At 34.6% G+C, this 14,609-nt stretch overlaps 1 protein-coding gene across 14 annotated transcripts in view; it reads left to right on the top strand.

Moving 5' to 3' along the window:
- HERC4 (HECT and RLD domain containing E3 ubiquitin protein ligase 4) overlaps nucleotides 1-14,609 on the top strand; it is a 132,857-nt gene that overhangs the window by 111,225 nt on the left and 7,023 nt on the right. For all 14 annotated transcript variants that reach the window (XM_038534091.1, XM_038534083.1, XM_038534088.1 and 11 more), the window contains 4 exons: nucleotides 6,653-6,819; nucleotides 7,487-7,553; nucleotides 9,998-10,080; nucleotides 13,789-13,972. In XM_038534091.1, the coding sequence (XP_038390019.1) occupies nucleotides 6,653-6,819; nucleotides 7,487-7,553; nucleotides 9,998-10,080; nucleotides 13,789-13,972 (501 nt within the window). The remainder of the gene's footprint in view (nucleotides 1-6,652; nucleotides 6,820-7,486; nucleotides 7,554-9,997; nucleotides 10,081-13,788; nucleotides 13,973-14,609) is intronic.

The following is a 14,609-nucleotide window of genomic DNA, read 5'->3' as shown; positions in this document are numbered from 1 at the left end:
TTATTTGAGAGAGAAAGCAAGGAGAAGAGAAGAAAGAAAGCAGACTCCTTGCTGAGCATGGAGCCCAATGCAGGGCTCAATCCCAGGACTCTGGGATCATGACCTGAGCCAAAGGCAGACACTTAAGCAACTGAGCCACACAGGTGCCCCTTAAGCTATTATTAATAAGGAAGCACTTCTGCCATTTTACTGTTTGTTTTCTGTAAGTCATATATCTTCCTCCTAATTGCCACCTTTTTGGGGGTTTAGTTGATTTTTTTGGTCTAGTATATTGTTTTGATTCCTTTCTCATTTCAAAAAAATATATATACACACACACATATATATAATTTCTTTAGTTGATGCTCTGAGGGTTACAATTCCAAGTCTAGTTTGAATCAGTACCAGCTTCAGTAATATACTGAAACTTTGCTCCTAGAACAGCTCTGTTCCTTTCTCTTTGTTATTGTCACACCTTACAGCTTTATACATTGCGTGCCCATTAATGCAGATTTAGAATTATTTTATGCATTTGAGTTTTAAACCATTTATTTTTTTTTTAAATCTTCTTTTAATTTTTTATTTATGATAGTCACACAGAGAGAGAGAGAGAGGCAGAGACACAGGCAGAGGGAGAAGCAGGCTCCATGCACCGGGAGCCCGACGTGGGATTCGATCCCGGGTCTCCAGGATCGTGCCCTGGGCCAAAGGCAGGCACCAAACCGCTGCGCCACCCAGGGATCCCAGTTTTAAACCATTTAAAGAGAAAGATTACAAATCAAATACAATAATTTTAACTTTTATATGTAGCTACCTTTCACAGAGTTCCTTTATTTCTATGACTTTGAGTTACTGTGTAGCATCCTTTCCTTTCAGCTGATGGACTTTAGCATTTCTTATAAGGAAGGTTTAGTAGCAACAAACTCTCAGTTTTTCTTTTTCTGAGATTTCCTGAATGTAAAATTCTTGTTTGACAGTTTTTTTCTTTCAGCCCTTTAAATATGTCATCCTACTGCCTTTTGGCACAGATAGTTTCTAATTAGAAATTAACTGTTAGTCTCATTGAGGATCCTTACTATGTGATGAGTTGCTTCTCTTTTGCTGCTTTCAATACTCTTTATAATTGACTTTCAACACTTAGATTAAAATGTGCCTGAATATGGATCCCAGGTATGTCATAAATGAAGTTTATTGAGCTCCTTGGATGTAAGATTTATGTCTCTTGTCAAATTTAGGAAGTTTTCAAACATTTCTTCAAATATTCTTTATGTCTCCTCTCCTTGTGGGACTCTGCTGTTTGTATGATTGTACACTTGATGGTGTCCCATAGGTCTTGTAGGAACTTATTCATATTTCTTTTTTTTTAAGATTATTTATTTTTTCATGAAAGAGACACAGAGAGGCAGAGACACTCAACCACTGAGCCAACCAGGTGCCCCCCTCTTTGTATTTCTTCATTCTTTTTTCTTACTGCTGTCCCACAAAGTAGATGATCTCAGTTGACCTATCTTCAAGTTTGTTGGTTCTCTTTTCTGGCGGCTCAAATTTCTTATACCCTTATACTGAATTTTTTGTTTCAGTTATTGTACTTTTCCAGAATTTTGGCTTGCTGCTTTTCCATAATTTCTATTTCTTTATTGATATTCTCTTTTTGATGAGACATTGTTATTCTGTTCTCTCCCCGCACCTCCTGCGCCCATAGTTTCCTTTAGCTATTTGAGCCTATTTAAAACAGTTGATTTGAGGGCAGCCCGAGTGGCTCAGTGGTTTAGTGCCACATTCAGCCCAGGGCATGATCCTGGAGACCCGGAATCGAGTCCCATGTCAGGCTCCCTGCATGGAGCCTGCTTCTCCCTCTGCCTGTGTCTCTGCCGCTCTCTGTGTGTCTCTCATGAATAAATAAATAAATAAAATCTTTAAAACAAAACAAAACACTTGATTTGAAGTCTTCACTAGGGTGCCTTTGTGGTTTTGTTGGTTAAATGTCTACCTTTGGCTCAGATCATGATCCCGGGGCCCTACGATTGAGCCCCACATTGGGCTCCCTGCTCAATGGGGAGCCTGCTTCTTCTCCCTCTGCCATTCCCTCCTTCTTGTGCTTACCCCCCCCCCCCAAAAATAAATAAATAAATAAAATCTTTAAAAAAAATTAAGTCTTATCTAGTAAATCCAGTGTCTGGATTTACTAGATGAGACCTAACAATTTATATGACTTTTTTCTTATGAATGGACCATATTCTTTTTTTGCATGCCTCATAAATTTTTGGTGAATACTGGACACTTTTTTTGTTGACAGAATTTTTTCTCCATAGTACCAGTTATTCCTCCAGGTTTCTTTTCTTTTGTCTTTTTCTTTTGATCCTTGGCTTTTTATTCACATTTAAGAACATGACACTAGGGCAGCCCCGTGGCTCAGCAGTTTAGTGCCGCCTTCAGCCTGGGGTGTGGTCCTGGAGACCTTGGATCGAGTCCTACGTCGGGCTCCCTGCATGGAGCCTGCTTCTCCCTCTGCCTGTGTCTCTGCCTCTCTCTCTCTCTCTCTCTCTCTCTCTGTGTGTCTCTCATAAATAAATAAATAAAATCTTTAAAAAAAAAAAAAGAACATGACACTAAAAGCTACTCTTTGGGTCATACACCTTTTTTTCTTTTTTTTCCCCAAGTAGATGCCATGCTCAGCATGGAACCCAACATGGTAAACTCACAACCCTTAAGATCAAGAGTCAGACACTTAACTGACTCAGCTACCCAGGATCCCCTGGCCATACATATTTATGATTTATAGACCCCATTCATAGAGTGATTAGGTAGAGACATTTCAAGGGGGAACCCTCAATTGTCAGCATGTGTAGTTTTTTTACTCTTTGGTTGGCTGCCAGTGCTTTAGTACTGTTCTGAACCCTGGAAAGGGAAGCTAGGATTCTCATTGTTAACTTATACATACCCTCATTTAATCCTCTTTTTGTGTGTGTATTTTACACTTTAAGTTTTTTTTTTTTTTAAGATTTTATTTATTATTTGAGAGAAAGAGAACAAGTGAAGGGGAGGGGCAGAGGGAAGAGGAGAGGCAGACTCCTGGAAGAGCCCCATGTGGCGCTCGATCCCAGCACCCTGAGATCGTGACTTGAGCCAAAGGCAGACCCTTAAGCAACCAAGTCACGCAGGCACTTAAGTTTTTAAATTGTTTTTGAAGTATAGTTGACCTTCAAATTATATTAGTTTCAGGTATATAACAGTGATTTAGCATGATATACAGTACTTGCTCACCATGATAAGTGTAGTTACCATCTGTCACCATACAAAGTTATTAAAATAAAATTGACTATATTCCCTCTGCTATAGTTTTTTATATCCCTGTGACTTATAACTGTATCTCTTATTAATCCCCTTGAACTCTTTGATACCCTTGCTTCTATGTATCACCTGTCTCAGAATCCAGAGCCACTTTGGCTCATCCTTTCCAGAAGAGCAAGGGACTTGTCACCACCCATTGTATCTTCAACCCTACTTGAGTACCTCTGACTTCAGAGTCTTACATTTTACCAACTGAGCTAGCTGGTCTATTTAACTTTAAAGGTATTTTTTTAGTACTTCCAGTTCCTGAGCCTTAAGTACAAATTAGCTTGTTTTTCATTGGCTTTTCTCTTAACAAATTGCTGTTTCAGTTTCTTCTGCCATACTGAATTGAATCAATTACCAGTATCCATCTACTTTTCATATTTTAAAATATCAACATCTCTTTAGTGATATTAAAACTATCCCCTATTCTCTTTTCTTGTGGGTTTATGTTATTTTTATTCCTTTATTCTTATAGGAATTTCAGGAGGAGGAGAGATTAACACATTTTTCAGTCCTTCCTATTTAAGAAGGACTTTCTAAACTTACAGTATAGGACATCATAGAGGAAAAAGATTAATTTCACCCCTGGGGGAAGATGTGACATTTATACGTAACTTAAGACTATTAAAAAGTAAAAAAAAAAAGATTATTAAAAAGTGTATAGCAGACTGGGATATATGTAACAAATATGACAGAGTAATACTCCTGGTATATAAAGAATTCAAATGTAAATATATAAGAAAACACTAGGGGCAGCAGCTCTTTCTGCCCACAGATTGTGTCCCCATCCTTTAATAAAATCCTCTTTTTGCCCCCCCCCAAAAAAAAAAGAAAACACTAGCCTCCGAAAGATAAATGGGCCAAGAATACAACGAGGAATTTACAAATATACACAAATCCCTGATTTTCAGTATCATTAATAGAAATACATGCCAAAACAAGTTTTCTTTTCATATATTTTTTTTAAGAGAGGGAGAGAGAGAGAGAAAGGGAAGGGGAGCGGGAAAGGGCAGAGAGAGGAAGAGAGGATCTTAAGCAGTCTCCCCACCTAGCATGGAGCCTGACAGGGAGGTTGATCTTACAACACTGAGATTATGACCTGAACTGAAATTAACAGTCTGGCACTTAACTGACTGAGCCACCCAGGTGCCCCAAGTTTTCATTTCTTAACTCAGAAATGTGTGTTTGTTTGTATACACACATTTCAAATGTGTGTATAAATGTGGAGAGATACACATTTTCCTGGACTACAAATGGCAGTATAAATTGGAGTAGGTGTGAACAGAAACAGTTTGGGGGTATGCTTAACTGTCATTTGACTTGGAAAGTCTTACAAAGTAGAATTTATCCTAAGCAAATATTCCGAACTGTGGGCAAAAATATATGCAGAAATGGTGGGGTGCCCTGGGTGGCTCAGTCTGCTAAGCATCCAACTCTTGGTTTTGACTCAGGTCATGAACTCAGGATTGTTGAGAATCAGCTCCACTTGGGGCTCCATGCTCAGTGCTGAGTCTGCTTGAGATTCTCTCCCTCTCCCTGCACCTCTGCCCCTCCCCCTGCTTGCACATGCACCCACTCGTGCATGCTTGCTCACTCTCTAAAATAAATGAATAAATAGAATCTTTAAAAACATATATAGATATAGATATGAAGAAATGATACCATCTTATTTTGAATATTATTAGCTAGTTGAAATAACTAACATGTATTGTGCCTTTACTATATGCTGCAGGAACTAGGCTACAACAATCTTATGAGATAAATACTGGGGTTTTTTAAAAGATTTTATTTGTGAGAGAGAGAGAGAGAGAGAGAGTTGGGAAAGGAGCAGAAGGAGAGAGAGAAGCACATTCCCTACTGAGCAGGCAGCCTGAGGCAGGGCTCAGTTTTGGGACTCCGGGATTATGATCTGAGCTGAAAGCAGACATTTAACAGACTGAGCCACCCAGATACCCTGAGATACTGTTTATATCTTTAAAAACACTGAAGTTATGGGGCACCTGGGTGGCTCAGTTCAATAAGCATCTGCCTTCAGCTCAGGTCATGGTTTCAGGGTCCTGGGATGGAGCCCCACATCAGGCTCCTTCCTCATTGGGAAGTCTGCTTCTCCCTCTCCCTCTGCTCCTCCTACCACCTGTGCACTCTCTCTTGCTCACTCTCTCTGAAACAAAATCCTACAAAACAAAAACACTGAGGCTAGATAGTGAAAGAACCAGGTCTGGAGGCTCAAATCTGACCAAAAAAAAAAAGTTTTCCTCTTAACTATCATGCTCACTGAATTTGCCATGACCATATATTTCTTTTTTTTTTTTTTTAAGATTTTATTTATTTATTCATGAGAGACATACAAAGAGAGAGGGAGGCACAGAGACACGGGCAGAGAGAGAAGCAGGCCCCATGCAGGGAGCCCAATGGGGGACTCTATCCGGGGTCTCCAGGATCACGCCCTGGGCCAAAGGCAAGGGCCAAACCGCTGAGCCACCCAGGCTGCCCTGACCATATATTTCTTTTCTAAAGATAGAGGGAAATAAGCATTGTGATTTTCAGTGTTTTAATAATATAAATGTCCAACTATAGTAAAATAGCTAATTTAGCAGACCTTGGTACTTTTATATGAGTGATCTGCAACCATTAAAAATCATGTTCTATGGGGCCGCTGGGTAGCGCAGTTGAGCATCCAACTCTTAATCTCGCTCAGGTCTTGATCTCAGGGTCCTGAGTTCAAGCCCCGCATTGGGCTCCATTGCAGGCTGTGGAGCATATCTTAAAAAATAAAAAAGTAAAATTACATAAATAAAAATCATGTTCTAGAATAATATTTAATGACTCAAGAAAATACGATTAGAAAAAGAAAACCTTAACATTATATAATGTTTTTAAATTATTTTTTGAACTTACAGTGGATAGAAGTACATAAAAATACTTTTTAAATCGTTTCTAAGTAATTGCATTACGGGCATTCATTTTTCTTTATGCTTTTTGTTTTCCAAATTTTGAGTGTGTATAATTATTTAAATCAGATTAAATGTTCTAGTAGTCATTTCATTTATTAATTTAATGCTTAATGATGTGGAAATGCTTGTATTTCCAGGGGAAAAAAAGCTACTTGTGAAGTTATACATTTTTAGCTAGGTCTTAATTTTGTCTTAGAAAATATATTAGATGGGACTGTGCAGAAATACTAATAGTGATATTATCCCAGGGAGATGTGATTGAGAATGGGCTTTTTTCTTGTTATTCATTACTTTTTTCTGTGTCTTCAAAATTTTCTACTACAAGTATGTGTTTTTGTCATCAGAAAAATTTATTATTTTAACAAGTCGTCTTTTACTTTTAGACATTTGAAGACAGTGATTTGTTTCATTTGATTGGTGTTATCTGTGGATTAGCAATTTATAATTTTACTATTGTGGACCTCCACTTTCCTTTGGCTTTATATAAGAAACTGCTGAAAAAGAAGCCATCCTTGGATGATTTGAAGGAACTAGTGCCTGATGTTGGGAGGTTAGTAATAAAAAGTGACAAGGGTTTAGGTAATAGGGAATGGAAAAGGTACAGAAAGCTTTCCTTTTAGGAATAATTGTATTTTGTTCTTTTTGTATTTCCAAAATAAACAAAATGCTGTTCTGATATTGGAGAATTCTTTGTGTCACTCAGATCCAAAATTCTCTACTAAAAGACTTCTATGTATAGAACCATTTGCTAAATTTTTAGTAATTTAAGAATATTTTGCAAATATTGGATAATAAACTTACAGAGATAATGTTTCCTGAAAGTAGTTAATTTATTCATTTGGACTTCTGATTATCTTCATTCCTAGATGGAATATGTAAAGTTTCTTTTTATTTGTTACATTAAATGGAATAAAAACTGTATATATATATATATTTTTTAAAACTGTATATAAGTAAGAACAAATGTTGAAAATGGATGGATACATGCCTTTTGTATTCAGAAGAGAGAAAAACCTTAGAGTGATTTTTTTCTTCATAATTGTTCATTAACTGTTGTACAATTGCTCATTGTACATCTGCCATTCTGAAACAAATATAAAAGTACAGATTAATAAGGATTTTATCAAGAATGAATGAGAAATACATTTATTTGTAACCAAAATAGTCAAAATACCAACAATGTTTTACCTCAAAGAAACATGTATATTGTTTTGCAGAAGCATGCAGCAATTACTGGATTATCCAGAAGATGATGTTGAGGAAACATTTTGTCTTAATTTTACGGTAAGATGGAAAGACAGAATAGCCTGATTGCTTATCATCCCTTTTACTTAACAGCTGTGCCTTATGGTTTTTGTTTTATTTTGATGGGTGGAATTTTTAACCCTTTTGCTAACATTTATTGAGCATTAACTATATTCTAGTCACAGTACGTACATTATTTCATTTAATCCTCATAATAGTCCTATGAGATTAGTATTATTATCCTTATTTTATAGATGAAGAAAACTGAAAAAACAATCATTACATGTGAGAAATAATATGTATATCCAGGTCTGTGGCTTCAAAGCCTAGTGCTCTATTATTATGCTAAAGATCCTTTACAAATACAAGAAGACCTCTTTATTCAAGTATTTGTTTTTTTGAGTCTGCAATTATAAGAATGTTTAGAGAAGCAAAGGTTACTGGACTCTAGAATATTCAGTAATGAACTTGCCACTTAAAAGATTAATTCCTACTCAGACATGTCTTTCTGCTTCATACTACTATTTATCCTTGCCCATTTATCTTACTTTTGAAATGACATACTACAGTCAAATGCAAATATGTTGGAATGTTATTTGGAAAATGAAATTGCAAATCTTGTCAGAAATACAGAATTTTGTTAATTCTTTGAAAGGGGATGTTGAATAACTTACCCATCCATGTGCAAAGCCATTGAGAAACCAGGATCTGGCAAAAGTAGACAGTTGGCAAAGAAGAGAAAATCAGCAAGGATTATAAGAAGACACTTCAGAATGGAAAGATTTGAATATTATAAATTAGACTCTTGGGAAAATGATAAAAATCTTTGGTTTTCTTTTCAAAAACTTTTGTATTTGTTTGCTTTCCCCTCAGATAGTCCTCTTTATGATCTTGTGATCAAATCTGACAGATAACCATATTCTGCTATCCCACAGTTTGCCAAAAGAATTACATGCCCCTGCAAAAAAAGTTTAGCCATTTTTGATCATTTTAAGAATTGGCACATAGTACAGTTGTAAGAAAATTTGGTAGATTTATGATGAAATAATTGAGTTTATTTTAATTTTTTTTAATTTTTTTTTTCAAGAAAAAACATCCCCTTTGGCTTTTTTCTATTTACTATGAAATTTTGAGTTCCCTTGTTCAACTGAATGGTTGGTTTTAATGATTTGATTCTTCAATTTCACTTTTAATGATACCAATTATTTTTTAATCTTTATTGATTATCTCAACGGACTGAAACATTGGGTTCCAAGCAATATAATTTCTAATTTATCAATCACCAAGTTTATGAATGCTTAATATATTAATGGTAATTTAAACATTCCTTCCCACTACCATTTCTCTCCCGAAAATTTTCAGTGGCTCTTTAATGCTTGCATAGTAATAGCTCTAGAATGGGCCTCAAGGACATATGTAATCTGACTTTCTTTCTGACTTATGTTGCATCCCGCCAATCATACCAAATTTTATCATGACACACAGTATTCTTTCATACCTTAGCTTCCTGTTTTTTAGGGCCATACATTTTCAGAAGTTGATATTTACTCTCATATCAATCCTATCCAATCTCTTTGCTCAGTCAGAAATCCCTGGTCAATCTTTTGAGAGCCCTATTCATCTTTCTAGGTGCTTTTCAAATGACATTTCTTCCTCAAGGTCTTTCATACTTCCTCCGCTTAGAAATCAGTGGGTTTTTTCTGTGGTCTGATAGCATTTTGTTCATGTCTCTATTACAGCATTTATTTTATTATAAGAAGTTGTTTACATAACACATTTCTCCTCCTTAACTAGATGGTGAATTCCACAGCAGGGGATTTATTCATCTCTTGCCATCCCAATGCCACCGCGATGTTTTATAAATAGCTGGTACCAAAAAAAGTTTTAATAGAAGAGGGTAATATTCCAAAAAGAGGGGATAGAAAGAGAAAAGATAAAAGGTGGGAATGGTAATATTAATAGGAAAATTAGACCAGTAAGGGAAAGAAAATGTTTCAAAATAATTGACTGTCTTTATAAATCCAATTAATAGCAAACTTTGAAAAACCACCTGTGATCAAGAATGCAAACAAGGCAGGTATTAGGAACACAGGAGTAGCTGTCATGTGAGAAGAATGTGTAGCTGGTCTGGACTGCATACATTTGACACTTGATTCTGTCATGCGTATAATGAAAACATTATTTCTAATATTTTACTCCTGTAGTGATTGTTCTAAAGTTTTACACATGATAAATACTTTCTTGATCTTAACTAACTAAACACTTGGTTTGTAATTAGTCACGGTAGGACTAACTACAGAGGATGAAAATTTCTAGTTGTAGTCTTACGCAGAATTCACAGATAAGCTTATGATAGTAGCAGAATTTTACCTCAACTTTATTCTTATATTTAATGAGAGAAAGGTAGAATATAATAACAGGTTATTAAAATCTAAGAAGTTTTGAGTCTGACATTGACTTTTTTTAAAAATTTAAATTAATAGATCACAGTTGAAAACTTTGGTGCAACAGAAGTGAAAGAGCTGGTTCTAAATGGTGCAGACACAGCTGTTAACAAACAAAATCGGTAAGTGAATTATAGCAGCATCAGTGGTAGTAATAAGATTCCGTAGGCATTTTTCTTCTGTATATAGAATCCTGTCATAGCCTTAAATTTTTACTCAGATAAAACTTACTTTTTGAATGGTTAGTAAGGAAGTAACTGCCTTTTGCTTCTGAAATCTCTTTAAGACATTACTAAAGTTTGGGACAAAAAGATCATAAGCAAAACACAGAGAAGGAAAAGGGGAGAACAGCAAACACATTTTTGGAAACTAGAAAACAGGGTAACTAACTTTAACCAGAGACAGCAGCAACATAAGATGGACTGGGAGGAGCCAAGAAAGCAGCCAGTTTATACTGGTGAACAAAAGCTTGGGGTATTGAGAATAAAAAACGTTAGAAGTGTATGGGGCTAAATGGGGCTAAAAAAAAAAAGTGTATGGGGCGTAGGGGAATGCTGGAAACAGAAAGATTTCTGTTTTCAAAGCAGTTAGAAACCCATTTTAATTAACGTAGTACTCTGGCAATTTCTCCGTTCTGACCTGGGCAGAAGATTGAAAATTTATCTTCTGGGGAGATTGAACTGAAGGGACTTTGGATATGTTGGGGAGTGGGTGAGGAGACCATATTGGATTTGAGTACAGTTAGGCACAGCTGGGGGTAAGAGGCAGAGCTGAAAACAAGTAGAATGAATCTACAGCTCCAGGTCCTTGACGCTGTGTACTGAAGGATTCTTTGGATAAACTGCCTTACTTTTATATATGAATGGATAGCCAAAAATTGATACCAATTAAGGAAAAACCAAAACAGTTGAAAAGAATGGTAAGAAAAGAGAAATGATGCAGGATGAAGAACAAAACTTCAAAAGAAACTGAAAACAGTATTCTCATCTATATGGATTAAAAATTATTCACTTAAACTTCAAAAATTCAATTAAAAAATTTCAATTAAAAACTGAAAAAAATTCCCTGAGAAAATTGTTGAAGAAATGGTACAAAAAAACTTGCCAGAATTGAGTAATATGCCTTAAAAGACATGCCTTTAAAATTGAGAGAATGGAAAGTAAAAAAACAAACAAAAAATACCAAGGCAAAATAGGATTTTCAGAATCTCAGGGTAAAAAAGCGCACCATGTACAAAGAATTAAGAATCAAATAACGTCAAACTTCTAAAGAATGACATTGAAGACAGGAGATCAAAATCTGGGGAAAAAAAATATTTTTTTAACTTAGAATTCTATATCAAAATTATCAAGTATGTGAGTGTATGTAAAAACATCTTCATACATCCAGAATCTCAGAGAAATCTACTTCCAGTGCAGTTTTCTCAGGAAGTTAAAGGATGTGTTCTACTAAACAAGGAAATTAAATTAAGAAAGAGAAAGACATGAGATTCAAAAAAACAGGATCCAGTATAGAAGAGAGGCAAGGAGGAATCCTTCTGCAAGAAAGAGCAACCAATGTGGGTAAATCAAGAGGATGGAAGGCTCCAGGAGAAAAATATAACTGATCCTCCCTGGAGTTGAATGAATCTAAAGGAGATTGACACTTCTGTTGAAGTTAGGAATGTAGTAGTAAATTACGGAAGCAAAGGTTCTTTTTTTTTTTTTTTTTTTTTTTTTTAGCAAAAGTTCTTTTTAAGAAAAGGCAGGTAACTAAAATACTCTAGCTTAATTCTGAATAATATTTATAATCATAAAAATTTTAACAGCAGATAGTGAACCAAAATTGTTATAATGGGAGCTTTTGGGGAGACAGTGAGAGTGGGGCAATTAAGTAAAATGTAAATTCTCACCTTTCACAATACTCAGTTTATTAGATTATATTTTAAATTGAAAATTAAGGAATAACTATAATTAGGTTGTTAAAGTTTGAAGGTAAATATCAGAAGGAATAGCAAAAAGTTAAGTATTTGCCTTCGAATATCAAGAATTTCTAATGGAAAAGTTGCAAGACAGAACTGCTTCATTCTCTTCTACTGCGTTACAGTTCTTTAGACAATGTTAGCTTATTGGCTGTTTTCAGGGACTTTATCCAAATGGTTATAATCCTGGTTCTGCTACTTAGAAACTGTGTAACTGTAGGTAAATTAGTCTATGTCTCCATGCCTCAGTCTCCTTTTCTGTAAAATGGGATGATAAATTGTACCTATTTCATAGGGTTATTTTGAGGATTAAATGAGGCAATAATTCTAAGATGCTTAGAATAGTACTTAGCACATGCACGTGCTCAGTAAATGTTGGCTGTTAGGAATATTACTATTTGACATTTTAAACTGTGCATATGTCTTATTTCATTAAAAATAAAGCTGTTTTTAAAATAATGTGAAAAAATTAGATCTAACTCTTTAAAAAAATACTGGTTTTGAAAAACTTTGTGATTTAGAAGGATTTTTTTCTACTTTTAAAGTCTCTAGTTTTTTAAGTCTAGTTTAGAAATAATTTAAAGAATTTTTATGTTTGTATTACCAATCTTAGTTAATGAAAGTATTGAAGATAAAAATGTTAGCATATAAAACAATTTAGCCTTTTGTGTTTAAGGCATTTGTACAGATAAATTTCACTTTCCAGTTAAATGAATTATAAAATTATGCATACCAAAATTATCTGCTGCTTTTTCATCAGAACCTAATAACATATGTTATTTATTTTTCCTTAGGCCTGCCTAATTTCATATTACAATGGCTTCCTTTAACCTTTTTTTTTTTAATGTAAATTCACTTGGAATTATTTTATAATTGCTAAGAAAATTACCTATGGATAACTGAATTTGCCAGTATTCTCACTTATAGAATTATCCTTTTTAATTTGGAAGACAGACATATAAAATACTGAAATTTTCTGGTACCCATTCTTATTATTTGACCAGATAGCTGCATAAAATGTTTGTAGTTAACAGAACAAAATGAATAAAACTGTAGTGCTAATTACTGGATAAAGGAACCTTTTTTTTTTTTTTTTTTTTTTTTTTTACAGTTTCCTTTTGTATCATGGCAGGAAAAAGCATCAGAAGTGTTTGTGTGCATATGGCTACATATATGTATACGCACTTACTTTTGAAAAGAAACTGTGCTTATAATCTTTAATGATTATCCTTTTGAATGCTTAATAACCCTTTTGGGTATTTAGTTTTTAAAATGAATTTTGCTGGGATACCTGGCTTGCTCAGTTGGTAGACCATGTGACTCTTAATCTCAGGGTCATGAGTTCAAGCTGCATCTTGGGCATAGAGGGTACTTAAAAGAAATTTTCTTTTCAGATTCATTGAAACTCAAGGAGAAACAGACTGTAACTTGTCTCATTAGTCTGAATCCCAGAGCTCTCATTTTTTCATCACCTGATATTTTTTGACAGATGATTCTTTTTAGGGCTACATGTGGAATGGTGCATATAAATCTCAATAATTTGTGAGTATTTAAAAATTATTTTGATAGACATTTGCATCATCATTCTTCCCATTAGGAAATGACATTTTACCTCAGAATAACCTCATTTACATTAGGCTATGAATGATAGATTAAGTCTACATGCCTACTAGTTTATACTGGATTTTTGTCTAGAAAGAATAATAAACTTGTCCATAAACACTTTGTCCCTTAAGAATCTTACTCATATTTTCTCAGTTTTAAATATGAGTAGCAAAAAGTACGGAGCACTCAAACTTATAATAAGACTACATTCTCCATTAAAAAATTATTTTTATATTCTATGTCATGTATGCCTTTTCATTTCTAGGCAGGAGTTTGTTGATGCTTATGTGGATTACATATTCAATAAATCAGTGGCTTCCTTGTTTGATGCTTTTCATGCGGGCTTTCATAAGGTCTGTGGAGGAAAGGTCCTTCAGCTCTTCCAGCCAAATGAACTACAAGCAATGGTTATTGGAAACACAAATTATGATTGGAAGGAACTGGAAAAGGTAGGGGAAAACAAATCTATAAAATTGTTTTAATGGAAAAGCAAAAGGAAAATATGGTCTTGTTGATGGAAAATTTGCTCTCTCACTTACTGTTTTCCACTTTACACTATTTATTGCAGTCCTTTTTATAGGAAAACACTGTACTCTTCTTACTCCACAATGAATTTTAGTTGTATATGAATTAGATACTAGATTTTTGTACTTGTGGTAGTGATAGTTTTCATTGGAAAAATGTCCTTTATGACAGAGGTCAGATAAAGGTCTCAGCTAAAACTTAAGTTTTCATTCTGCCCAATCATAGGAAAACCATTATGCAAAGCACACACATTGCTTTAAGGTCATTGTTTTTTGTTTTGTTTTGTTTTGTTTTGTGATTACTCTCAATATTAAATTTTTTAGCAGAAAGTAAATAATCTTCATGATCTTCATTACTAGTGCCTTAGCCAATAAAGGGATCTTTAGGAAGAAGATTGGGAATTTTTAAACAACTTTTTTCTTTTCCTCCTTCTCTATACAAAGAACTCTCAGGTATTTCTTCAGATAAACATTGAATAAAAAGTGCTAGGTTAGATCAGCTTTGAGAAAGATGTATGCAAATTTGATTCATAACTTTTCCCATCTTTGTAATCTAGCAATC

Source organism: Canis lupus, chromosome 4, assembly GCF_011100685.1.
Source record: "Canis lupus familiaris isolate Mischka breed German Shepherd chromosome 4, alternate assembly UU_Cfam_GSD_1.0, whole genome shotgun sequence".
Classification (NCBI taxonomy): domain Eukaryota; kingdom Metazoa; phylum Chordata; class Mammalia; order Carnivora; family Canidae; genus Canis; species Canis lupus.
This window is presented reverse-complemented; position numbering and strand designations above follow the sequence as displayed.